Consider the following 24,515-nt stretch of genomic DNA (forward strand, 5'->3'; position numbering starts at 1 on the left):
AAGGGGACGCGTGGACGTCCAGCTCGGGAAGCATTCCCACTGCTCACCTCCAGCTCCCCCTGCTGGGCGCCGAAGGGACAGTTTGTTGCAGAGCTGCAGAAACGGTGATTATTTACAAATTCAGTTTCGTGCAGGTTTACTTAATTTAAAACCTGGGACTTTTATAACCGCTCTCCAGACTCTTTTCTGGAGGGTAGGAGAACATGCAGCGGCGCAAAAGGACATTTTATTTCTACAAGAAGAAAAGGGATTAACATACATATAGTCATTGTGTGCAGTAATCTGTAAGCAAAAATTGAAGTAAATGCCCCAGAACCCTGCTTTTTTACGACACTGCCTTTCTCCTGCAAGAGAACCTCAAAGTCGTCGCTGGTTCTGCTCGCTGAACTAGGAGTCCCGACGTTAGCATCCCTGAATCTTTGAGAAAAGCACCAGATACAACTGTCCCACTTTTTGAAGTGTAACAGTGACCAAGTGAAGGGCACACATTTCCACACCCTTAACCGCCTGCTCAAGGTCAATCACTGGCAGTTCCCTTAAAGGAGCTTACCTCTACTTTGGTATTCTTAACACAAAAACCCAACACTTTCAAGCAGGAAAAAAAGTCTAATTACACGGAAGTGAATGGCAGCCCAAGCGAAGCTTTACCATCATCTCCAATTTCCTGTTCGGGCCACGCTGCAGAGATACAAGGAAAACCACCATTTTAGTTTCTGAATTTTATTTAAAATGCATACAAAATATTTCAGGTACACGAGTTTCAATCCTCATCCTCCTCCTCTTCCTCGTCCTGGTTAATCTGGAAGTAACGCAGCTCGTAGCTGTCCTTGCTGTTGGCGACTACGCGCAGCCAGTCACGCAGGTTGTTCTTCTTCAGATACTTCTTGGTGAGATATTTCAAATACCTGCGGAGAAGGAACGCCTGAAAAACCACCACAGGGTCCCGGCTTCTCACACAGCACCTCTCGTGAGACCCACGCATTGGGTGTTTTCCCACCACTCAAAACCAGCAAAGTAAGGCCAGAAGTATCAGCCACGTTTCATCTAAACCCGCAGTAAAAATGAGAGCAGAGAAGCAGACGTAACAGTCGTCCACTAAACACAGCAGAGCTTCGCCTAGGAAGCGGTTTTTAGGGACCACTGAGGACAGACATCATAGTAGTAACTTAACAATTAAGCACACGATTTTAGTATCTTTTTATTGAGAAATCACTGGGTTTCTGAGCTCCAAGTACTTCCCAGACATCACACCTCATGGGTTTGAACCTCCTTTTGAGGTGGTTCAGATGTTCGGGATTGTTTCTTAGGGCCGCTATATACACCCACTTCTATGATGGGACGCTCACGACCCAACTCCTGGGAAAAAGGACGCCGCCCCGCCCTGCCCTTCCTCCAGCTCTGCGAGTGACAGCACGCAGTCGTCACTGGCTTCACTGGCTGCTGTGGCCTGGAGACGGCTAAGCAGTCACCACAGCAAACTGCTTAGAAAACTCGCTATTTATATAAAGGCCGCAACTAGCTTCAGCGCTCAGCATCCCAACTACACAAAGCCTACGATCATGTTTCTTCTCTTCTTTACTCTTGAGGCCCCGGGGCATCTTCCCAAAAGCATAAGGAGAAGAGGGAACAGAACACCAAGCCAGCTCACTGCTGGGCAAATTAACCTTTCTAAACCTCAGTTTCTCCCTCTATGAGACTCCTGATACTTACCATCTCTTCCGACCGTTACGGGAACTAAAGGAGATGCACAAGCAAACTGGCCTATTAGCAAGTACCCAAATATTAATGAACCAAGAGACCATCTCCGAGAAATGAATACTGTTCAACAGTGTTACTTGTCAACAAAGCAACCTTCACAAAGATGTGAAGATCTCAGTTCAATTCTATCCACTTTTCCCTACGTAAAAATAAATCAATTTGGTTGTTCCATCTAAAAAGTATTCTTTTCTGTCATTTATTATTTCTACCATATAGTATTCCGGTAAGGTTGTTAGTTCAGAAGTTCAGGTGGTTTAAAATTTTTCATAAAAGAACGTTGGGAAACTAAGTAAAAAGCTACAGAAGTTTGGAGATAAGAAAAGGTCCTAGAGTAGGAACACCTAGAATGCTACAAGACAGTAAAACGACCGTCTCAAAAAAAGGAAAGCAATGACGAGGCTCCAGCCTCCCGAAATGGGGACAAACAGGCATCTGAAAACGAAGTAAGGGGCGTTAGAGCCATTCTCACACCAGGCTGGTAAGCGTGGAAACAGGCCACAGAAGACCATAGCCATCTCCCCCGCCATGAGCTCTGTGAAGGCCCAGAGAGTTGCAGGCTTTGTACGCCCTGGAGACCCTCCGGTTGCACCGGTCTCTGGCGGTACCAGATCTCCTTCTGCACAAATAAAAGAACTCGAGCCAGGCAGAACAGGAAGTCACTTTTTGATTGATACTAATTAAAGCTAAAAGCAAAGGCTGAACTATACTCAATTTGTCCTAATAAACCTTGAAATTTCCCACTACTTGATTCAGTTTGATTGGAAGTTCCTAAGAATATGCTGGCTCTGGGCTAGGAGCCAGGTATAAGCAGGTCCGATTCCTTAGAACCACTGCGTAATCCTACAGGACAAGTGAACTGGAGTCTCTGACTTAGAAAGAAAATGGGCCCTGTGGCGCCTGGGTGGCACGGCGCTTAAGCGTCTGCCTTCGGCTCAGGGCGTGATCCCGGCGTTATGGGATCGAGCCCCACATCAGGCTTCTGCTATGAGCCTGCTTCTTCCTCTCCCACTCCACCTGCTTGTTGTTCCCTCTCTCACTGGCTGTCTCTTTCTCTGTCAAATAAATAAATAAAATCTTTAAAAAAAAAAAAAAAAGAAAGAAAGAAAATGGGCCCACAGGAATTAAAAGGATGGCTTCAGTCTAAACTGAGATCTCAGAGTCCTCACCCAATGATACTAGCACTTACAAGGAAAATAAGTAGAATTAAAGAGGAAAGCACACTTATGGTGAACAATGAATAATGGAGAGAACTGGTGTCTAGGCTGTACACCTGGAACTAATACAACACTATGTCAACCACACTTCACCAACATAAAAACGGAAGCTCCTCACTGTGACGGAGAGGCAAAGGAAGCAATACTCCTAAGGTGAATACTGTCTAAGCAAGTCTGAGCATCGCCACCGCTTGAAATACCTTAGCCTGTAAAAAAGGAAATTTTTAAAACTATCAAAAATTGAATGCTTTTGGGGCGCCTGGGTGACGCAGTCGTTAAGCGTCTGCCTTCGGCTCAGGGCGTGATCCCGGCGTTCTGGGATCGAGCCCCACATCAGGCTACTCCGCTATGAGCCTGCTTCTTCCTCTCCCACTCCCCCTGCTTGTGTTCCCTCTCTCACTGGCTGTATACCTCTGTCGAATAAATAAATAAAATCTTTAAAAAAAAAATTGAATGCTTTTAACCCCCATAACATTCATTCATTCACTGCCTCCTTGCACACGGCCCCGTTCTAGGAATTAACAGCTGCAGCAAAACACGAAGGACTCTGAGGCAACAGTACTCCTGCGGGGCGGGGGCGGGACTCAGTGCGAGGGTGCCGGCACGTCACAGTCACACTCATCCGTCCCATACCTTTTGGAAAAAGGCACCTCAGAAGTTACAGTGATCTTGCTTTTGCTCCTTTCAATTGTTACAACCCCTCCACCGAGATTCCCAGCTTTTCCATTCACTTTGATTCTCTCCTGAAGAAACTGCTCCTGTGGAAAACATCAAATTGATCAATTAGTGAAGTGACAGCTTCACCCGCTCATTAGTAGCCTACTCTATGTTTTTATACTCCTAACACTGAACAAAGAGTTGTTTTTCAAATGTTTGTCTTTTTAAAAAAAATTAGAGCAAACCTTCAGTTATTAATACAAGGTCTGATATCTAAAAACAATTAGAAAAGGGCACTATTGGACTTGATCTCCGTGTATAACATGAAAACACCCTAGCGTGAACGCACCGCACGGTTTCCACACAAGCCTCTATACAAAAGGCTTGACTAAGGAGCCAAAGGTTAAGACAAGACAGGAAACCTGGGGCCAAACTGTTACAAAGTATCTACAGCTTGTGAACTAAGGAGTATAAAGCACTATTCTCAGTACCATCAAAGGAAGGAAGTCTTCAACCTGGTACAAGGAGCAAAACACACACAGACCCAAACAACTCATCGGCTCAGGCGCCCCGTGCTCAGCACGGCACGAGGGCAGGTGCCCAGGAGCCCGGAGACGCCAGTTCCCCATGGCAGCCTAGATGGGTCATCCGCTGCATGGACTTCAGTGGTCTCTGTCAAAAAGGAGGACTCTACGAGCACCTGGCTGGCTCAGTTGGTGAAGCATGCAACTCCTGGTCTCAGGATTTGTGGGTTTAAGCCCCACACCAGGCATAGAGCCTACTTCTTAAAAAAATAAATAAATAAATAAAAATAAAAGGACTGTTTGGTTCTCTTGCTCTTGCAATGACATGAAGTCCCTTTCAGCCCCAAACCCCTACAATCCTCTATTTAAAAACTCCCAATACACTGGGGCGCCGGAGTGGCTCAAGTGGTAATCATTCAACTCCTGACTTTGGTTCAGGTCATGATCTCAGGATCATGAGATCGAGCCACAAGTTGGGCTCCCCACTCAGCAAGGAATCCGCTTGAGGACCGGCTCTCTCCCTCTGCCCCTCCCCCTACACAAGCTCTCAGAAAAAAAAATAAATCAAAAAAACAGGGGCACCTGGGTGGCACACAGTCGGTTGAGCATCGACTCTTGGTTTCTGCTCAGGTCATGATCTCAGGGTCCTGGGATGGAACGCCACAAAGAGCTCCTGGGGCTCCAGGATCAGCGGGGAGTCTGCTTGTCCCTCTCCCTCTGCCCCTTGCCCTGCCTGTGCGCTCTCTCTCTCTCTCTCTCTCAAATTAACACATAAAATATTTTAAAAATAAATCTCTTTAAAAATTTTTTTAAAATTAAAAACAATCTTCTGATACACCATATGTTAACTGAGCATAGGGTAGAGTGACCAAGTCAGAAATTCTGATTTTTGCATCTGAGACTCATAAATGACTCAAGTTTTTTATCCTAAGGAAACTTCTAGAAGGAAAAACAATCACATACACAGGTGAATGTAGAGAAGGGAGAGAGGGAAAGGACACCAGGGGAGGGCCGTCACAGACACAAACTGGATGAAGCCACAAAGGTTAGGAGGGAAAAGAGGCCCCAGAGAAAAGTTAAGAAGTCAATGCACAGAGAAGAGACTAAGAAGCGGATTCTGGGAGTTCCTGCGGGACAGGGAAACACAGGAGGTTACTGGAATTCCATTCAATAGAATTAATGGCCATAGACTGAGTCTTTAGGATTTTTCACCTGAAAATTATTCTTGTTGTAATGCTATTATCCTGGCAAGGAGGAGCAAACGCGGAGTCAGAAGGCTCTGCACGAGAAGTTTGAACCCTCAGGCATGGCTACTGAACAGGAAAAGGGTCAACTGCCAAAACCACGCTGCAGAGTCAAAATGTGGCAATGCAGTTAATTTTTCTAGATATAACTGAAATAGAAGAATATTGGGATATGAGGCCAAATATACGGGCAAGGTACCACTACCCAGCAGGGTACGGAAAAACAAGCTCCAATTACAAGTCAGCAAGCAGGAGATTTTATCATGAACACTGCAGCTCTGATGCCTAATAAAATGGGAAGCTTAAGGAAATGCTGCCATCTGTCCAGCAGTCAGGCCCAGGGGGAGGCGACCCCTTGTCCCGTGAGGATCACGGCCAATGCTTACGCTTAAACACACCAAAGCGCAAAGTGGGCGCTGGGTCCAGGGGAGTTCGCGGTTTGCTGGGAACTTGTACGTAAAATCATTTTTGGAAACAAAAGGAATGAGGGAGAAGAAACGGAGGTAGTTCTCTAACATGTTCACTCCTCACCACTGACACACATGAGAGAAAACAAGACTTAGAAACAAGTAACCAGACCAAGTTCCAAGGTTGTGCGCCGAGCCAGAACTGCAGGGCTACCTATGAGCCTGAGACCAGAAATGCGCTCCGGCAGGTTTTCTCAGCAACATCCCAGAAGGTTCATTACTGTCCCGAGTGGCATTGAGGGTGTAACTTACAAAATTGGCAGCATCCATGATTCCATCTTCTACAGGGTGGGTGCAATCAAGGGTAAACTTCAGGACTTGCTTCTTTTTTTTGCCCCCCTTGGCCACAAGCTTTTTCTAAGAAGGTACACAAATAGTAAAGAAATGAAGGCACAACCAGTCCCCCCTCCCCCAACCACCAAAAAGTTAACAAAACCAAAAATGCTTGAGATGGAAAAGCCCATACAAATGCAAAACCTGTGGAGCCGTGCTCCCTTGCAGGGTAGGGAAGCAGACGACTTGCCCAGGCACTCTGCTCTGCAGAGTCTCCGGGGCAATACCCAAGATACTGTTCTACAAGCTCCAGGGCCTGGAGTGACGCCCTTTTGAAGGGCACATCATTTTAGCACTCTTGACCCATTGACAATTTCCAGCCTCCCCAATCTCTACGGGCATGAAGGTCTGTTATCTTACAAACCACAGTAAAAGGAACATTTCCTTTTATTTACCATAAGACTTCCAAAATGAAGTTTCAAGAGATATCACTCATTTTATTCCAGGATTAATCCTATCTCCCTTAATCCTATCTCACCTACCTTCTTGAAAACCACAACGGGAACCCCACATCCTAGCAACAAATCTATCCCCGTTGGGACAAGATAAAGCTAAAACTGAGGTTCTAATTACAACACAACTATCAACTTCTAGGTTTTGATTTAAACCATCAGTCTGAGCACATCCTACAAAGAACCAGTTCCCTTTACTCTCACAAAGCTTCTATTAGTCTTCTCCGTCTACAAACTCCAACACCACTAAAAAAAAAAAATTGTACAACCTTACCTACTCACCTATGCTTCCACTCTAAAAAGCCTTACAGAATCTAAAAAGACTTTTCCAGGAACGCATCTTGTCTCCCTTCCTGTTTAAAAAAAATTTCATCTAAAACTTGACTGGGTCAACTTTCCAAACATTTAGCTACTTAAACATCACTCATCTCTTTTCAAGACGTCTCTTCCTAGTAACAATCAAAAGGGTTGCTTTAAGATCTAGCCCCGGACATACACCATCAGCTAGCAAAAGATCTGCCCACAATGGGCTCCATACCTCCCATCAAGGTTTTAAACCAAAGGCGTACAAATGCACAGGCATTAAAAACCTTCCAGGCAGAAAGTGTTAGGTGAACCGAAAATGTTAACAAGGGTGTCACAACAAAGAAGGGGGCACAGGAATACGACTTGCTCCACGCAACCTGTGAGGGCGGCGAGCTGCAGGCGGAGTGACATGAGGACGCCACACGGCCCTGTCCCAGGCCGGCTGGGACTGAGTGGACCTGGGCCTTGCCCTAGACTAACAGGGGCCGTACAGGTGCGCCCCGAGGAACTAACTTCCTCCACGGACGCTGCGAGCGTCCTCAAACCCAAGCCTCTCTCTGAAAACAAGCCGGCCAGGCGACCTTCCCACTGGTCCCGAGTCCCGGCCTTAAGCTTCCCGGATGCGCGGCTCCCGACGGTGGCAGGTCCCCTACCTCCTCCCCGCCCTCCGCCCAGGTAACCAGGCCCAGACCCTGGCTGCCTCACGCCGGCCGAGCTCCCAAGGGCCCTGGCCGGCCCAGGCCGCACCCTGGGCGCTCCAGCTCCCCGCTGACAGCAGACAGAGGCCCAAGCCCCAGCCGCGGCCTCCGAGAGCCCCGGAGCTCCTCTCGCGCCCCAGGCCGCGGCCTCCTCCGCCCACAACGTGCTGGACCCCGGGGCGGCCCTGGCCCGCTCCAGCCGGCCTGCCAGCCCAGCCCCGGCCGGACTCTGCAGAGTGTCGTCCCGTGCGAACCGGGCAGGAACCGGGCCAGCGAGGCCCACGTGCCTGCCCCAGAGCCGAGGCCTCACGCGGAGCCATACTAACCACGGGAGCCATGGCGGCAGCGGAGGCAGAAAGGGAGGTGGGCGCACTACGCAGACGCAAAGAGCCCGCAGCGCGCAGGGCACGCAGGACTCAGGCCGTACCAATGGTTCTGCCACGCCCCTCGGCCGCCGCCGTTTCGCCCTGTTCTGTACGATCGGGGAGCGATTGCTTTTCCCCGAATGCAAAGTCCGTCCTATCGCAGGCCTGAGGGGGCGGGGAGGAAGGAGGCCGGGTGGCCTGTCCCACTGCGATCGGAGAGGGGGGAGCTAGACTGGACGAGCCCAAAGAGAAATGAAGGGGTTCGCTCTACTTTTTGAAAGTTTTGGAAAGAAAAGAAATAAGGAAATTCACGAAATCATATATCACCAGCTAGTGGAATGGGAATCGAATCCACCAACCTGGGGTGGTGAGAGCTTGGTGGTCCTGGGGTGCTAAAGCCCGAGAACACTTCGGCTTATTCCTACCTGAAGTGCCCAGCCTCGAAGCAGGTGCCCAGGGGCTGTGTCTCCCAGGGCTTGGCCTCCTTGCTTCAGTCAGGTGCACTACCCTCCAGTTTGACCCCTTCGCCATCTCAAGTGCAAGCCCCCGCCCCCATCTTCACCACCTAGCTTTCCAGCTCGTGCCTTGCAGTTTCCCAGTTCCAAAAATCCTTGTGCCTGCGCTTCTCAAGCTGGCATGTAGACGGGAATCACCGGGGATCTCCTCAAAATGCAGATTCCAATTCAGTGGGTCTCAGTGGCTTGAGATTCTGCATTTCTCACAAGCTCCCCGAAGCTGCTGCTGCTGCTGCTGGGGTTCTATGTTTCCCAGGTTGAGTAGCCAGGGTCTTCATCCCCAGGACTGCAGTCCATTGACTGGACTGCTTTCCACTCACCCTCAGCCCCTCTTGTCCTTACCAGTTACATCCTGGGGTCCTTTGTTGTAATCGCTCAGTTGCATGCGTCCTCCACTCACCTGGCTGCAATGTCCTCATCTGGCAGAAATCCGATCCTGGCTTACAATGGTTGGAGGAAACACATCACACTGACTGGTCTAGATTTAAACTCAGGCCTTTTGTGCCGGTTGACCAAGTACCAAATCCATCCTGCTGTTCTTGCCTGCAAACGACATTCTTGCTTTGCCAGCTACTGCTGTTCTTTCAGGAGGGGCTGGAGGGACAGCATCCTGTTTACTTCCTGTTTGTTCCTCTTCTGTCCATGTCACCCACTCTTGCTTCTTTATCCTGGTAGTGGCAGTTGGATGGAACATTCCAGAAACAGTAGTTGAATCCAGTTTGCAATTACTCCAACACTTGTAGAACCAGTCTCCTTTCCATGCACCAGAGACCCCAGCCCAACCCAGCTGCATGCCTTCTCCCCAGGATATCGACTCCCTGGGGCCCCTCCTTTAAGCTTCTAGTTTCAATGAAACCCCCCTGAGAGTGGCAGCTGCTTCCTACAGTTGCTACTGCTCTTATTTCACCCCTTCCATTACCTAGATTACCAGTCTTTATAACTACTTAACAATCCTTTACATTAAATTCTATTTAAAAATTGGTGTGCTTTCTCCTGGCTGATACAGCTCCTAACCCCAGCAAGCCCTTGGGGCTGCCTGACAATCCTAACATCCTCTTCTAAGTGAGTATTTCCCACCTCTGGTCAGAATGCCAGCCTGTCTTCCCCAGCCTCCCTCTCCGTCCATGACTTCCATTGATCTTTCTTTGGAAACATAGAAGCAATCCCAAGAGAATATTCAGACACTCCCACACCTAACCACCCAGCAACACACACCCCCCCCCCCCCCCCCCCCCCCCCCCCCGTTACCTCGGAACAAGAGCCCTTGTTCCCAGGGGAGACCAGCCTGACACTTGAGGATTAACCATTCTTTAATATCTCCCATCTTAAAAAGAAAAAAAAAAAAAGCAATCTCTCGACCTCCTAGCATTCCTATTAGTTGCCACCCCTTCTCTTTTCTCTGTGCTATGGACTGAATGCATCCCCCCAAAATTCACAGCGGAAGGCCCAATCCCCAGGGTGATGGTCTGAGAAGGTGGGGCTTTTGGTGATTGATTAGGTTTAGATGAGGGTGGGGCTGCATGATGGGACTGGCACCTTCATAAGTGAGAAAATGGACCTTAAGGGGCACCTGGCTGGCTCAGTCAGTGGAGTCTGCAACTCTTGACCCCCAGGAGGTGAGTTCCAGCCTCATGCTGGGATCCAGCCCCACATCCCACATCTAGGGCTCCTTGCACAGCAGGGAGCCTGCTTCTCCTTCTGCCCCTCCCTCCTGTTTGTGTTCTCTCTCTCTCTCTGTCAAATAAATAAATAAAATCTTAAAAGGAAAAAAAAAAAAAGTAGACCTGAGATCTGGCTCTCTCCACTGTGTGAGGGCACAGAGAAGGTGGGCCCTGGGCTCTCACCAGGAACCAATTCTGTCTGTGCCTTGATCTTGGACTTCCAGCTCTAGAGCTGTGAGAAATTTCTGCTGTTGAAGCCACCCGGTCTGTCGTATTTTGTTACTGCAGCCTGAATGAACTTAAGACAATCTCTTTACGTCAACTTGCTTGGAACCGTTGCCCTTGTGCACTGTTCTCCCATTGTGTGTTGAACCCACTCTGGTCAGACATTTGCCCCCCAGCTATGGGGACAGTTCTCATCTCCGTCACTGGTAATGTGCCACCCGCCCCCCTTCTTCCCTGGGACCCCAGGACGCAGGGCTCTCTCCTGATTCTCTTCCCACCTCACCAGCCACTCCTTCTCCATCTCCTTGCTGCTCCCTCCTCTTCCCTGGACTTGAAGGGCCACAGGGCACAGAGCTCCCCTCATCTTTATCTGCACTTGACCTTTGGTACGACCCAAGATGGTTCCTTTAAATACAACTCCCCAAGTCTGTGCGTGCAGCTTGCACCCCTCCCTGGACTCCTGACACGTACAACCAGTGGCCTCCTTGATATTTCTAGTCTAGAATGTCAAGTAGACCACTCACCCCCATGACCTCACTCCACCCCTCACCCTTCTCCCCACACTGAAACCGTGTCCCTGACCCCACCCCCTCCACCCTCAGCACCACCCCAGCCCTGAGTTCCTGACTCTCCACACACAATGGTCTACTTTGCTTTGCTCGACACTTGACACTTATTCCAGCTTCTGGGGTCTTGTACCTGTTGCTCCCTCTGCTTTGAGCTCTTCCTGGCTTTTGCTGTGTCTTATCCTGCAAGGTCTCAGGCTCGGTGCCCCCCTCTGCCCATGATTACCTAGTGTGCCCTCCCAGCTGCCCTCCTTCACATCATCCTGATAATTTTCTTTGGAGCATTTGGCATGGTCTCTCATTGTTGTACTTGTCTATTTGTATACTTGGTGAACCTTGGCTGCTGTGTTCCCTCCCATGTGTATGGCCTACGGCTCTGCTCAGACAGATGAAGACAGGAATGGATGGATTAAACAAGCCCGCGTATCAAGAATGAACATCCATTTCCTACTGCCCCTCCAGAGGGAAACTTCTGCATAATTCATTTATAAAGCCCCCTCCAGTTTTGTATGCCAGCTCTACCACTTGCTAGGGTAACATTTTCTACTTTTTAAGGCCGTCCTCAGGATTAGATGAATTAATACAAGTAAATGAACTTGGAATAGGACCTTGGCCCACAACATCAGCCATTGCCATTATGGTTATTGTTGCTTGGAGCACAAATGAAACCCAGGGTAGAGAGGACCCTGAAGAGAACAGGTGGTTTACACCCAGAATTCACTTCCTTTCTTCCCCCTGTCAAACTCCTCCTCATCCTTCAAAACCCAGCTTGAATATTAATTCCTAGATTTTTCTAGCCGATTAAGTAAGACTTTATTGAACACCTTCTGTGGGTCAGGCTCTGGGCTTGACTCTGATTTCAAGAGAGGCGGAGACAGAAGCTGCTTTCCCAGAGTTCAAAGTAACACGTGCAGAGAAGGCCCACAGTGATGGAAGGATGGAAGGCACTCTAGAAAATAACACTGGGATCAACAAGCACTGGCCAGGCCAAGAACAGCAGAGGGAGCCCTGCCGGAAAGGCTCCGAACCTCCTCTCCCTCCCCATCCCCGCCCTTCTTATTCGGAACTCGGCCGGTGATGGGGGTGGGGACCTTTATTTAGAAGCCTAGTAGGCGCATTTCACTTCATTAAACTCGCGTGCATCACCGAGAGGCCGGCCCTGTTTCACCCAAGCTCTGAGGCTCTGAGAAGTCAGTGACTTGGCCGAGAAACCCCAACCAGCCAGAGGCAGGCCTGGGATTCCAGGACCCCCACGCGCTCTCTCCCGCGCCCGGCTGTCTGCGGAAAGGCGGCCGCTGCTCTCTGGCGCTCCCTATTGGCCGTGGAAGAAATGGAGACCCGCAGACCCGCTAGGGTCCCGGCTCCAGGCCGCAGCGAGAGAGCGGGTCTAGCCAGGGTGCCTCCGCACCCCTGAGGAGCCCGGGATCAGGGTCCTCGGGCCCCGCCTGCGCCGCGCTCCTGCGGCTCCGGGCTCCGGGCTCGGTCGTCCCGGGCGGGGGCCAGTTAGAGCCTCGGGCCTTCGCCCCGCGAGGGTCTTTCCAGCCTCGGTGTTCCAGCCTCTGCCCTCGGGGCGAGGCGCGGAGTGGCTGCGGCCGGAGCCCTCGTGGCGGCGCAGCGGCCAGCCTGGGAAGAGTGCACGCGAGCACCGTGCCCGAGCACTGCAGCGGCCCAGCGCGGAAGGGGTGTCGCCTGCAGAACACCCAGAGGACACCGGGAGGGGAATTCCTGGGGTGGGAGTGAGGCGAGGTGGGCAAGTGGAAGCAGGGGAGGCTAGACGTTGGGTAGGACACATTGACCGGTCCTGCGACCTGACCTTCCAGGGCCACCAAGGGGGTGCGGGAGAGGCAGGGAGCGCGCACAAGACGCCTCCGCACGCCTCCTGCCAGTCCTCCCTGCTCCGGGCGGTCCCAAACCCAGCGCTCCACGACTGCTGGACGCCCCGTCGTGTCCGGGCGGGGTACAGAGGAGGGACCTGCGTGCGGATCGGATCCCTCGGGGGACGCGGGCTCCGAGGCCGGATCCCCGCACCGGGCACGCCCCGCCTTCCTGAGCTCTCCCAGAAGATGTCGGGAGCTATTTTCGCGCCCCTGGAGGGCTTGGGCGCCCTGGACGCCGCGAGCGGCCACCCGCTGGTGTGTCCACTGTGCCACGCGCAATTCGAGTGCCCGTGCCTGCTGGACTGCTTCCACGACTTTTGTGCCGGCTGCCTGCGCGGCCGCGCCACCGATGGCCGCCTCGCCTGCCCGCTGTGCCAGTGAGTGCCTCAAAGCCCCAACAGACACCCCCCCACCCCCCGGGGAGATTGGCTCTGTGTGGGTGGGGAACTTGGTGTAGGGAGGGCAAGGCTCTGGCTCTGGGCTGCACCCAGCCCGCACCTCTCGGCACCAGAGTGCGCAGGCTCCTGCCCATTATACAGAGCAGGTTAACTGAGGCCTGGAGTGACCAGCCAAAGGCCTTCCATAGCAAGTCCAGAGGCAAGAGCGAGGCTAGAACACAGGTCATGTGGCCACACAGTGCTGCTACAGTAAGAACCTCAGCACAGCACTCATAACACTGCCAGAAATCCACTCTGGGGATCCCTTGAGTCTTAGATCAACATAAGCAGGTTAAGTTGGCTCAAGTTACAAGTGGTGTCCCTAAATTTGTGCAATACAACAGGAGGGGATTGAGAGGGAGGTTTGCGCCTTTGATATCCCAGGCTGCCACCAACCCCAAGGGCCCCCAGGATTCACCCAGGACAGGGCAGAGGGAGGGACAGGGTCAGAGTGAGCACTGGGTGAGATATTTATTGCAGATGCCAGGCCCTATTTTTAGTTCCAGCCTGGAATGTGGGGGGTGGGAATGGAGATAGGGAGCCGTGGGGAAGGGGCATCTGGATCTTGGCTGCAGCTTCTCCACAGACACCAGACGGTGGTGAAGGGCCCCAGCGGGCTCCCTCCGGTGGATCGGCTGCTGCAGTTCCTGGTGGACAGCTCAGGGGATGGCATGGAGGTGGTGCACTGTGCCAACTGTGACCTGGAGTGCAGCAAGCAGGCAGGGATGCCTGGGGGTGGGCTGGAACCGGGGGTGCCAGGTTTGATGGTCCTGAAGCTTCCAGTGTGCGCCCAACATGTCCTTAGACCATTATCCATCAGTAGATTCTCCAAAACCTAAGGCACCCTGGATCCCAAATGCAGGCCCCATTTTATAGGTGGGGAGACTGAGGTCGGGAATAAATGACTTGAAGCACTAGCAGACAGTGGCAGAGGTTAAAGTCATTTGATTTGGGGAGAGCTTACTTGTCCTCAACTCAGGGTGGAGTTGTGACCTCCAGGAAGGGCAGTCCAGTGCACAGGCTTGGGGCCTGTCCTTAAGGGCCCACTGCTACCTGAGGAGCTGTCTGCAGCTACCTGCTGCCCAAGGGGAAGTGAGGACAATGTGCTGTGGGGAGGAGTGTTCCTGCCTCCCCCCTCCCCCGGAAGTCTATGAAAGCTAGGCTTCAGGTTGGGCTGTGGAAGGCACATGGGACTCCAACTTGTGGAAGCTGCATGGGGTGGTACCCCAAGTCCCAGGAGGACAGCCCTGCAGGAGCAAAAGGTCGGGGTATGCTGGGCAAGTGCTGGCTTAGGTGAGATCCAACAGTAGAGAGATGACGAGCGGGAGGTTAGGGGCTGGAGGTAGGGAAAGCAGGGGAGGAAATGGCCTTGAATGCCAAAGTAAGGAGTTGGGGTCTGTGCTTTCATAGCCATTGTTGGGGTCAAATCCACAGCTGCAGCCCAAGACCTGGACTCTCAGCTCTGGCTCTTGCCTGGGGAAGGGGAACCAATAGACCCTCATTCCCTTTCTTCTCCCAGCCACGTTGTGACTCCAGATGGCCTGGGTGGGCAATGTCATTTGGCCACTATTGAGGGTGCCAAGGAGGGCTTGAAAAGCCTTGAAGCTTGAAATTTTGTTGTAGGTAAAATGTTTCTGCCGTGCCCCACCCCCATTCGCTGTCTCTTCTCATCGGTAGACTGGGTACATTAGAGCGTCAGGGTCCCACTGAAAGGGCTGCACGAAGGCGCGTACCTGCCCCAGGCTGAGACTGACGCTCTCAGGGACAGGTGCGGGCTCAGGCTACCCAGCCCGTGGGCAGGCTGAGGCTGCGCTCGGTCCTCCGTCCCTAGGATGCAGAGACCACGTACTTCTGCAACACGTGTGGGCAGCCGCTGTGCGCGCGCTGCCGCGATGAAACGCACCGGGCACGCATGTTCGCGCGCCACGACATCGTGGCCCTGGGCCAACGCAGCCGCGACGTGCTCCAGAAGTGCAGTGAGTGCGGCGCCGGGTGGGGGCCCGGGGCCGGGCCGGGCCGGGGTGGGCCTGCCCAGAGCCCTCACCACCGGCCCCCGCCGCAGCGCTGCACGCCGAGCCCTACATCATGTTCTCCACCGACAAGAAGTCGCTGCTGTGCATCCGCTGCTTCCGGGACATGCAGGGGTGGGTAGAGGGAGCGGGAGGTGAGGGAGCTGGAGGGCGGCCGGGAGCGGGACTCACGCGCGGGATCCCCGCAGGGAGAGCCGGGCGCACTGCGTGGACCTCGAGTCAGCCTACGTGCAGGGCTGCGAGCGGCTGGAGCAGGCGGTGCTGGTGAGCGCGGGGTGCCCGGCGCGCCGGGGCCGGGGATGCGCGCGCCCGCCAGGCTGAGGCCGCCCTGTCCCCAGGCCGTGAAGGCCCTGCAGACGGCCACACGGGAGGCCATCGCGCTGCTGCAGGCGATGGTGGAGGAGGTGCGGCGCAGCGCGGCGGAGGAGGAGGCCGCCATCCATGCCCTCTTCGGCAGCATGCAGGTGAGGGGTAGTGGGGACTGGACGGCCGCACGCTGAGCATCCTCACCAGCCACGACCCCGTACCCACAACAGCGCACCTCCCGTCCTTGTGGAGTTTGCAGCCTAGCAGGGCAGTAAGCGTGGAGCTGCTTCTAGGCGTTACTTAGTCACGTGGCCAGGAGAGGTCCAGCCCCAGGCTGGTGCTAGCGGGGAGGGTTGGTGAGGGAAGGCCTCCCCCAGGAGGTGATATTTCAGGTAAGGGCTCCAGGGCTCTCAGGCGGTGGGCTGCAGGAAGGAAGGGCTGGGAGGCCTGAGACGCAGCCAGCCTAGCCAGCTGCGTGGCGCGGACCCAGGAGTGGGTGAGTGCTGGGAGGTGGCAGGCTGAGCATGCCCAGTCACAAGCAGCTGTCCCTCCCAGGACAAACTGGCAGAGAGGAAAACGCTGTTGCTGCAGGCTGTGCAGAGGTGAGTGGTGGCAGGGATCTCCATGCCCTGCACCTTGGCCTCACTGCCTGGATGGGGCAGACCCTGCCCCACCCCGGGAGCAAGATCTCCGGTGAGGAGTAAGGGTGGCTCAGGGTGCAGGAAGTGCTGACAGGGAAGGATGCACAAAGGTGGTGGGGAGATGGAACCTGCCCCCTCTGAGGTCCCCATTAGGTGGGGGTGAGCAGCCTCCCCTTGGAGATGAGGCTGCCTGCCCCTCCCCCAGCCAATACGAAGAGAAGGACAAGGCCTTCAAGGAGCAGCTCTCCCACCTGGCCACTCTGTTGCCCACCCTGCAGGTAAGGGGAGCTGGGGGTGTAGGGTTGGCCAGGTACTGAGTAGGGCCCCTCCCACAGGCACTCCTGGCCAGGTACTGAGAAGGGTCCCTCCCACAGGTTCACCTCGTCATCTGCTCTTCCTTCCTCAGCTTGGCCAATAAGGCTGAGTTCCTGGACCTGGGCTATGTGAGTCCTCCTAGCTCCTGAGGGGGCCCCCCCCCCCCCCACCAGCAGCCCACCCTGCACACCGGACTGCCACCTCAGGCCTTGGCAGCCTGCCACTTGGTGGCTGGACCAGGGCTCTCTGGGCTTACCTTCCCCTCCTCCACACTGTCATCTGCAAACCATTTATCTGAGTCCCTTTTAAAAGGACAGTGAAGCCTGGAAGGGAGCATGAGCCTCCACTCCCCCAAAGTGTAGAGTGTCTACAGCCACCCCAGACCACCCCCAACTTTCCTGTGGGTTTGGGGGCTGGGGTGGTGTGGGAGTTCTGGGACAGTCCCAGGAAGGGCTAGAGCCCCCAGTGCACAGCAGGTAAAGTGCCAAAGACAGCCTTGCCTTCATGGCACGGGGCCTCGCTGTTGTCCCCCATCCCCCACCCCCTACTCGGGCCTGAGCACCCTCCTCCCGCTGCAGGAGCTGATGGAGAGGCTGCAGGGCATTGTCACACGTCCCCAGCACCTCCGGCCAGCGCAGAATAGCAAGGTGCACAGCAGAGCGGGCTGGGCTGGGCTGGGCTGGGGGTGGGGGGACCAGCGGGCAAAAAGGCCACCTCACCACCTGCTCCTGGCGCCCAGATCACCAGCGACCACCGCGCTGAGTTTGCGCGCTGCCTGGAGCCGCTACTGCTGCTGGGGCCTCGCCGGACGACAGGTGCTGGAGGCAGCACCAACACGTGAGCAGCTGGGGTGCCCTCCCTGCAGTGGGGACGGGCTGTGGGGGGTGGCACAAGGTACCCACCTCAGTGGGGACTGGCTGCTTGCCACCCTCCCCAGAGGCTGGAAGTCCCTGCTGACCTGGCGCGGAGCCTGGTTAGGGGAGGATGGGGAAGACCCAGGGGCTGTCCCCAGCTGCCACTGCAGCCTCTGCCACCCAGGACGGGGTGCGTAGGGACTGAAGGGAAGGGGCAGCTTGGGGTAAGGCCTGATTTCCAGGCCTTAGTCTGGAGAGCCAGAGACACAAGAGGAGTTCGGAGAAATGCCTGAGCTGGATGTATGTGCCAGGGACCCCAGGGCCCCAGTCAAGGGAGACTGGGCATCAGGTCAAATGCCCAAAGTCCCGTGTGTGAGTGAATAAACAGTTTACTCCGGACCAGCCCTGTCACATCCTGATGGAGTCTTGTCTGTACACTGACACCTCCCTGGGGAGGTTTTAAAACACCATGCTGATGTCCTTGGTCTTGGGTGGGGCTCGCAGAGGCTTATTCAGCACCCCTAGATGGCACACTGTTCTGGCGTGCCGTCTAGGGGGAGAGGCTGAGAGCCTGAAGGAGGGGAAACCCTCCCAGGCCCCTCCCACATCTGCATTCACACTGGCTCTCTCCTCAGGCTAGCAGTGGGCTCAGGACCCAAGGTGCTGATGGGGCCCAGCTGCCCTTCCCCAGTGGGAAAGATGCTGGGATCGCTGGTCCAAAAGCCCACGCTGCACCGGTCCATCAGTACCAAGGTGCTGCTGGCCGAGGGGGAGGATACCCCGTTCACAGAGCACTGCCGCCACTATGAGGACTCCTACCGGGTGAGTGGGGCCCGGCCACCTGCCCCCCCCCCCGGCAGTGAACACGGCCTTGCAGGCACTCACTGCATCTCCCCACACAGCGGCTGCAGGCAGAGATGCAGAACCTGAAGGACCAGGTACAAGAGCTGCACCGGGACCTCACCAAGCACCACGCGCTCATCAAGGCGGAGATCATGGGAGACATCCTGCACAAGTCGCGGCAGGTGGATGCGCAGATCGCCTCAGAGTACGCCTCCCTGGAGGGGATGAGAGCAGTGTTCCAGGAGGTAGTGACGCCCCTCCCAGGCACCTAACTCCCCTGCAGCCTCACCTGTCAGCTGATACGGGGGCGACCCCAAGACAGGAAGGGGATAGAAAGAGGACCTTGGCCTGGTCCATCATGAGGCCCTCGTGTGGCAGGCTCTGGAACTGGGGTCTTTGCCTCCTGGAACCATGTGACCTAGCTGGGGCCTGCCCTGTGGCCCTGAGTAGCTAGAGGACAGAAATGCCACCAGTGGAAATTCCAACTCACGGCCATATGCAACGTCCAACTCCCTTTCTCTTTCAGATTTGGGAGGAATCCTACCAGCGGGTGGCTAACGAGCAGGAGATTTATGAAGGTCGCAGGCAACCGCTGCTGGGTGCACCCCTTTCCTGGAGCTAACCCACGTGCTGGCAGGGACAGGAAGTCAGTTACCCACTAACCAGATACAAACTCTTCCCCATAGCCCTTGACTTTGCCCCAGTTGCTAATGCCCCAAAATGATGCATGTGAGGTCAGGATTCAGTAAGTTGAGTGCCTTCACAAGTCTTATGTTGCCCTTTAATTAAAGAGGCAATCGCTGAAGTAGTTGGGATATTTAGACGGTACAAGGCTTGAGAGTAGGAACCTGCAGCCAACAAGACCCAGTGCTCTGGCCTTGGCTCCCACAGCCCAGCTCCATGACCTTCTCCAGCTGAAGCAGGAGAATGCCTACCTGACCACCATCACCAAGCAGATCACGCCCTACGTCCGCTCCATCGCCAAGGTGAAGGAGCGGCTAGAGCCCAGGTGAGACCAAGGGGTGTTCGCAGGAGAGCCAAGACACTTAAGAATGTGTGTGGGAAAGGTGCCACACATTCAGAAGAACTCTTTTCAGGAAGTCAGTGGGTCAGGTCATGAGGGATTACTCAGCATCTAGGCAGACCAGGTTCTGGACATCTCCAAAAACACAGAATGAGTAGGCTGCTTTGAGTTTCTGCTTCTAGGCACAAAATCACCCACCTCTAGCCCTCAGGAATAGGCCAAAGCAAAAGATACTTCTTGGGAGTGTAATGAGGGCCCTCAGCAGATCCGGGCAGCAGGACACGGAGGAGAGAGCAGAACTTCCTCACTACATGCTTAAGCCAAGTCTTACGCACTGTACTTGGGCATCAAAAGGTGTTACGGTGACAGAGGGATGTTGGTGACAGGTCCTCAATGTGCCTGTCTCTTGAGTCACCTGGCCCCAGGGTGGGCTGGTTGCCCTATAAGTCTGGTGCACAGCAGTCACCCTGAGCTCTTCCTCTTCCGCCCTCTTGGGGACTCCCGTTTGCCTCACTCCTGCCTTCGATGTTTCCTGTATCCCACGTTTTCTCTTTCATGGTTTGGCGGAGTCTTACCACCCCCACCATAGTTCTTTGAACAAGGGTGCACAGGAGTCTGTGTTTTGGACAGCACCAGTCTGAAATGTTTTTATTCTGCCTTCACACTTGACTGACAGTTTTGCTGGGTATCGAATTCTAGATTGAAATTCTAGACTGGAAATGATTCTCCTTTGACAGCATTGTTGTATTATTTTCTAGCTTCCAAGGCTCTTTGAGAAGTTTGAAGGCATTCTGATTCCTAATCCTTGTGACAAGACCTACTTTTTCTCTTTAGAAGCTTGTGGAATTTTCTCTGGTCCCAGGGTTCTGAAACTTACCACTGATCCACTGATGAGGGTCTACTTCCATCCATCAAAAAGGACCAGGTCCTTTCAGTCTGGAAGTTCAGGTCCTTCAGTTTTGACACACATCTTTTTGAACCAATGAGTTGATTTCACTTCTTCTCTTTCTGGAATCCCTATTACTGGATATTGGCTTTTTTGGGCTGGCCCTCTGATTAGTCTTCTGTGTTTTCTTCTATCTTTGTCTCTCTGCTGTACTTTCTGTGAGATGCCCTTTTTCTTCCAACCCTTGTACTGAGTTCTGCATTTTTGAAGAAAATTTTCAATGCAGGGGATTGGGGTAGACAGGGCTTTTTTCTGTGTTCTCCCCAGTCTCCTTCCCGAAGGCCACCGTGTAAAGCATTTGCAGGCACACCTGGTTTTCAGCAGTTCTCACCTGTGTGTGGTACCCTCCCAGAGACTAACCCTTTGGCAGGGTGAGGGAGGGGCAGCTCCTCCACAGTAAGGATCTTGACTGTCACCCCCTCCCTACTTCTGCCCCATCCTCCCCGTTGCAGAGGCGAGGGGGCTGCCAGTTGCTGGGCCCCCTGGGATTCTGTGGTGTGAACAGAGTTGGGCCTCGGCTTGTCCTGCTGTCCACTCTGAGCTTGGGTTTCTCGTGTCTGCTGAGGTAGTTAACCACTGACCACATGCCCTCCAGCTTCAAAAATTTTGGTGTTATCCTCTTCCGTTCTCGACCTGGAGAAGTTTCTTCCCCTATTGTTTTGGCCCCTTTACTAGAGTTTTAGCGGGTCTGAGGAAGAAGGAAAATTAAAGTGTGTGCAATTGTATATTCATCCAGAACTGCCAAGCCACCCTGCAAGTGAGCCTTCTGACAAGCATGCTGAGAGGTTAGACTCGGCATAGCTTCTGCACGGTTGTGACGGTGACCCGGTCTACCCAGGACTAGCTGCGATGTCTCCTCCTCAGCGGGCATTCAAAGTCATTTACTCCACCTGCTGTGCAATTGCATTTATAAAACCTCAAAACCAGACACTAGCCTCTGCCATTAGCAGTCGGGATGGTGATGATCCCCGGGGGGACTCTCGACACAGATGACATTCTGGGTGCCACCTACCCAACTTGTTCAGGCTGTGCACACGTACCAAGCCTTGTTCTTATAATGTGTGCGCATTTCCTTCTGGGTGCTGTGCTTCGGTGAGAAACTAGCTTCAAGTAATGTGCTCCTGGCTGCCTGGCTCTGTGGGGAAATGGTGCCTGTGGTCAATTTTGGGAAAGGGAAAGGTCAGGCTAGAGTCCAGCTCCCAGAGGTTTGGGGGAGGAGGGAGGCTGCCTCTATCCCTTTCCAGGGTACGATTTCCACGTGTCTTTCCAGGCTGTCTCTGCTTCCTCCTCTTCCGCTGCCGGCAACCCCACCCACCCCAAGCCCATTCCTATGGCCAGTTGTCATCAGTGGCCTCTGGCTGCAGCCCTTGGTCTCTCAACAATGCTCACGGGCTTCCTCACCACGCTCTCTTGCTTCTGAGGCAACCCACACTTGTTTCCCTCCTGCCGCTCAGGCTGTCCCTTCCTAGACTGGCCACTCTGCCACCTCTGCTCAGTGCCCCAAGTGTCAGCTTTCTCCAGGGCCCAGTCCTAGGGCCTCTCCCCATCCCCCACCTATGCTTAAGGGTCTATCCAGTCCCCCCAACTTTAAAATCCCACCGCGACACAGACAACCTCCAAGCCTCCCCAGCACAGGCCCTCCTGGGCTCCAGACCCCTCGCCAACTGCCCCTTCTTGGAAGTCTCCACTTGGACACGTCACGGGTGCCTCAGATCCCCTAATGGCAGGACTCCATATCCCCCCCCGCCAAGTGAGTGGCGTCACATTACCCAGATGCCCAAGTGAGAAGGCCAAAGGCTTCTGACTCCTTTCCTTTCCTCACCCCATTTCCAACCAATCCCCAAGTCCTGCTGACACAACTGTCTCAGCCCATGGTTGTCTCCATGGCAGCCCCAGGCCAACCCACCATCACCGACCCTCTCCGGCCCCTCCAGGGTGTTCCATAGCCAGCGGTCTTCTTAAAGCCTAGAGTTCCCATCACTCCGGGGCCTGACAGCACTTTTGGGACCCTCCCTGTCCACCTCCAACCACACTAGCCCCTCACCATACCCTAGTCACAATGGCCTTTCAGCTCCCCAGAGAAGTCAGACCAGTTCCCCCTTCCCAGCCTCTGCCTGGAATGTTCTTGCTTCAGACTGTCCCAGAGATCCTCCCCACACAGGTCTCTGCTCCTGACATTCCCTGCTGCCTGGCCCTGCAGTGCCTTCTTCCCAAGCTCGGCCTGTCTTCTTGACCACAACGCAGCTGTCCTGAGAGCAGCCCTGGCCCTCGGTCAATATCTGAGGACCAAAACCCTAGGCAGACCCTTGAGTGTCTCATTCAGTTTGGTTCTGTCTCAAGAGAGAGCTGAAGGACTGGCGGTGGCCGGCTTGGTTGCCTTCAAGCCTCCCAGGAACTGTTTCTCTCACACAGACTTCAGGCACCGGCAGACGAACAGTCGGAGCACCTACAAAACATGCAGGATGACAGCGCCAGTGGTGAGCCTCAGGCCAGGTAAGTGAGGCAAGGCTTTCCAGCCCAAGTGGCAAGTGATTCAGTCTCAGAGACAAACATGGGGCACAGAGACAGGCCCCGGGTTTTCCTCCCCATTTGGCCCAGGCTTGCCGCTGACCAGCTCTAAGGCCTCAGCTGGGTCTGTTTGTAAAATACAGGCCCGGAGAATTCACAGAGGACGGATGTGACCTGCATCCTAGAATTAGAAATAGCCATGGCTGCTGCCGGCACCGCTCACACAGCCGAGGGCTGCAGACTGGCTCGCGTGCATTTACACCAAGTGACTCAGATTCACTTAAATGAGAAGTGACTGAGGATCATTTCCTGATGCGAGAGCATCACTCTCCACTGGAGACATGGTGTTTGCCAAAAAACTTGCCAGGGGAAAAAAAGAATGTGCAGGAAGAGATACATCACTGTCACGGGCTGATCTTTTAGTATTTTGCTCTCAGTTAAGTGTGCTCCCCACGGGGCAGGGAACGGGGCGGCAGAAAGAGCGGGCAGAGCTTGGAGGGCATGGAGCAGTCTGCAGCTGTGACAGACCAGAAACTAGTCTCACCTTCCCTCCATCACAGTTGGCTCAGATGCTCCAGGGGGTGTCCGTTCAAACCTGTTGTCACCACAAGCCACCCGGCCTGAACTGCGGATACTCAGGCAACTAAAAATCATTACAAATGAGATGAGAATCCTTTAGATGATACAGTTCTCGTTCTGGAAAGGCTTCTCATTCCAAAAGCCTCGGCCCCAGTGGGTGTTAGTGCTGGCATGGGGGTGGTGAGTAGAACTCGTGTCAAGTGTTCCTTTAGGAATGACCCGGTGGGTGTCACAGAGAAGAGAGAGAAAACATCAGAACCCAGAGGGAATGGCCGGACTCTGAACAGCCTCACAGAAGAGACTCCACTGAAGAATAAAGATGCTCACAGACCCAGACAGAAGAACGGGGGTGATGCCCCCACATGGAGAGAGCGCCCAACTTAGCAAATGGGACTGGTCCCGAGGGGTGGGCATTTTACAGCCTACACATCAAGACTGGGATATGTAAGAAAAGGCTGTCCCCATCACGAGACAAAGGGTAATCACTAAACAGCAGAAAGACCCAGAAACTCTGCCAGGTCATCATTTCAGATTCTTTGACCTGAGCTGAGCGTCCCTCTTCCCTGTGTTCCCACTGCACGAAGTCTTGGTCCTCCTCACGAGGCTGGCGACAGCATCCGGGGCCGCGCGGAAAAGCCCTTCACTGCCCTGCCACCTCCTTCTCGTGCCAGCCGCCCCGCAGTCCCGCCGGCCCCGCACTCCTGCCGGTACTCCAGGCGTGATTCCAGCAGTGCGCAGCGCCTGCCCCGCCTCAGACCAATTCAATCTCCTGAGCCAGGGCCCTGCCGGACAGTTCCGCCCAGGAAGCTGAGCGCTGACTCAGCAAAAAGGAAAAACCGTCATTCCAGTTTTCTCCTTTCACATGAGGACTGAACTCACCCAGCAAAGGAGACGCAGCTGGCGGCATGTGGGGCAGGAGATGGTCACGTCAACTTCTCCGCAAGTTTTTCCTGCCTTTCCAGACAACGGTCACTCTCCCGTGTTCACCTTCTATTGATAGTAAAGGACGGCCCAGAATCGACTTTTCTCCAGGAGTTTTCACTCCTGCATGGTGCCTTTCTATCGGGTGGAATTTCACAAACGTTTAAGAAGGAAAATTAACCCGGATGACCTAAAATTTAAAGTTTTGGAGGCAAAATGTCCACAGAGTCACATTTTAAGCATATATCA

General features: G+C 53.9%; 2 protein-coding genes across 2 annotated transcripts; one reads left to right on the top strand and one right to left on the bottom strand.

Moving 5' to 3' along the window:
• Positions 1 to 746: 746 nt before the first annotated feature.
• Positions 747 to 8,004, bottom strand: RPL22 (ribosomal protein L22). Its single transcript, NM_001304916.1, is given in 4 exon segments — positions 747 to 905; positions 3,606 to 3,730; positions 6,117 to 6,221; positions 7,980 to 8,004. Coding segments are annotated over 4 exon segments (387 nt in total). The 5' UTR covers positions 7,992 to 8,004; the 3' UTR covers positions 747 to 760.
• A 4,750-nt stretch (positions 8,005 to 12,754) lies between these two features.
• On the top strand, positions 12,755 to 23,949 carry RNF207 (ring finger protein 207). The gene is made up of 17 exons (XM_034671141.1): positions 12,755 to 13,239; positions 13,886 to 14,018; positions 15,131 to 15,275; positions 15,362 to 15,443; positions 15,518 to 15,593; positions 15,668 to 15,793; positions 16,191 to 16,237; positions 16,482 to 16,554; positions 16,651 to 16,719; positions 17,170 to 17,238; positions 17,331 to 17,428; positions 18,081 to 18,267; positions 18,348 to 18,533; positions 18,815 to 18,866; positions 19,180 to 19,297; positions 22,671 to 22,751; positions 23,558 to 23,949. The coding sequence occupies exons 1-17, from the start codon at positions 13,049 to 13,051 to the stop codon at positions 23,727 to 23,729; spliced, it is 1,905 nt and encodes a 634-aa protein (XP_034527032.1). The 5' UTR covers positions 12,755 to 13,048; the 3' UTR covers positions 23,730 to 23,949.
• The last annotated feature ends 566 nt before the right edge of the window (positions 23,950 to 24,515 follow it).

The sequence above is a fragment of the Ailuropoda melanoleuca genome, chromosome 11 (assembly GCF_002007445.2).
Source record: "Ailuropoda melanoleuca isolate Jingjing chromosome 11, ASM200744v2, whole genome shotgun sequence".
NCBI lineage: Eukaryota > Metazoa > Chordata > Mammalia > Carnivora > Ursidae > Ailuropoda > Ailuropoda melanoleuca.

Bases quoted from the DNA above. Each gene is read 5' to 3' on its own strand.
- RNF207 (XM_034671141.1), top strand. From the start codon at position 13,049: ATGTCGGGAGCTATTTTCGCGCCCCTGGAGGGCTTGGGCGCCCTGGAC. The intron at 16,555-16,650 runs GTAAGGGGAGCT...TCCCTCCCACAG, and splicing joins CTCTGTTGCCCACCCTGCAG to GTTCACCTCGTCATCTGCTC. The intron at 19,298-22,670 runs GTGAGACCAAGG...TCTCTCACACAG, and splicing joins AAGGAGCGGCTAGAGCCCAG to ACTTCAGGCACCGGCAGACG.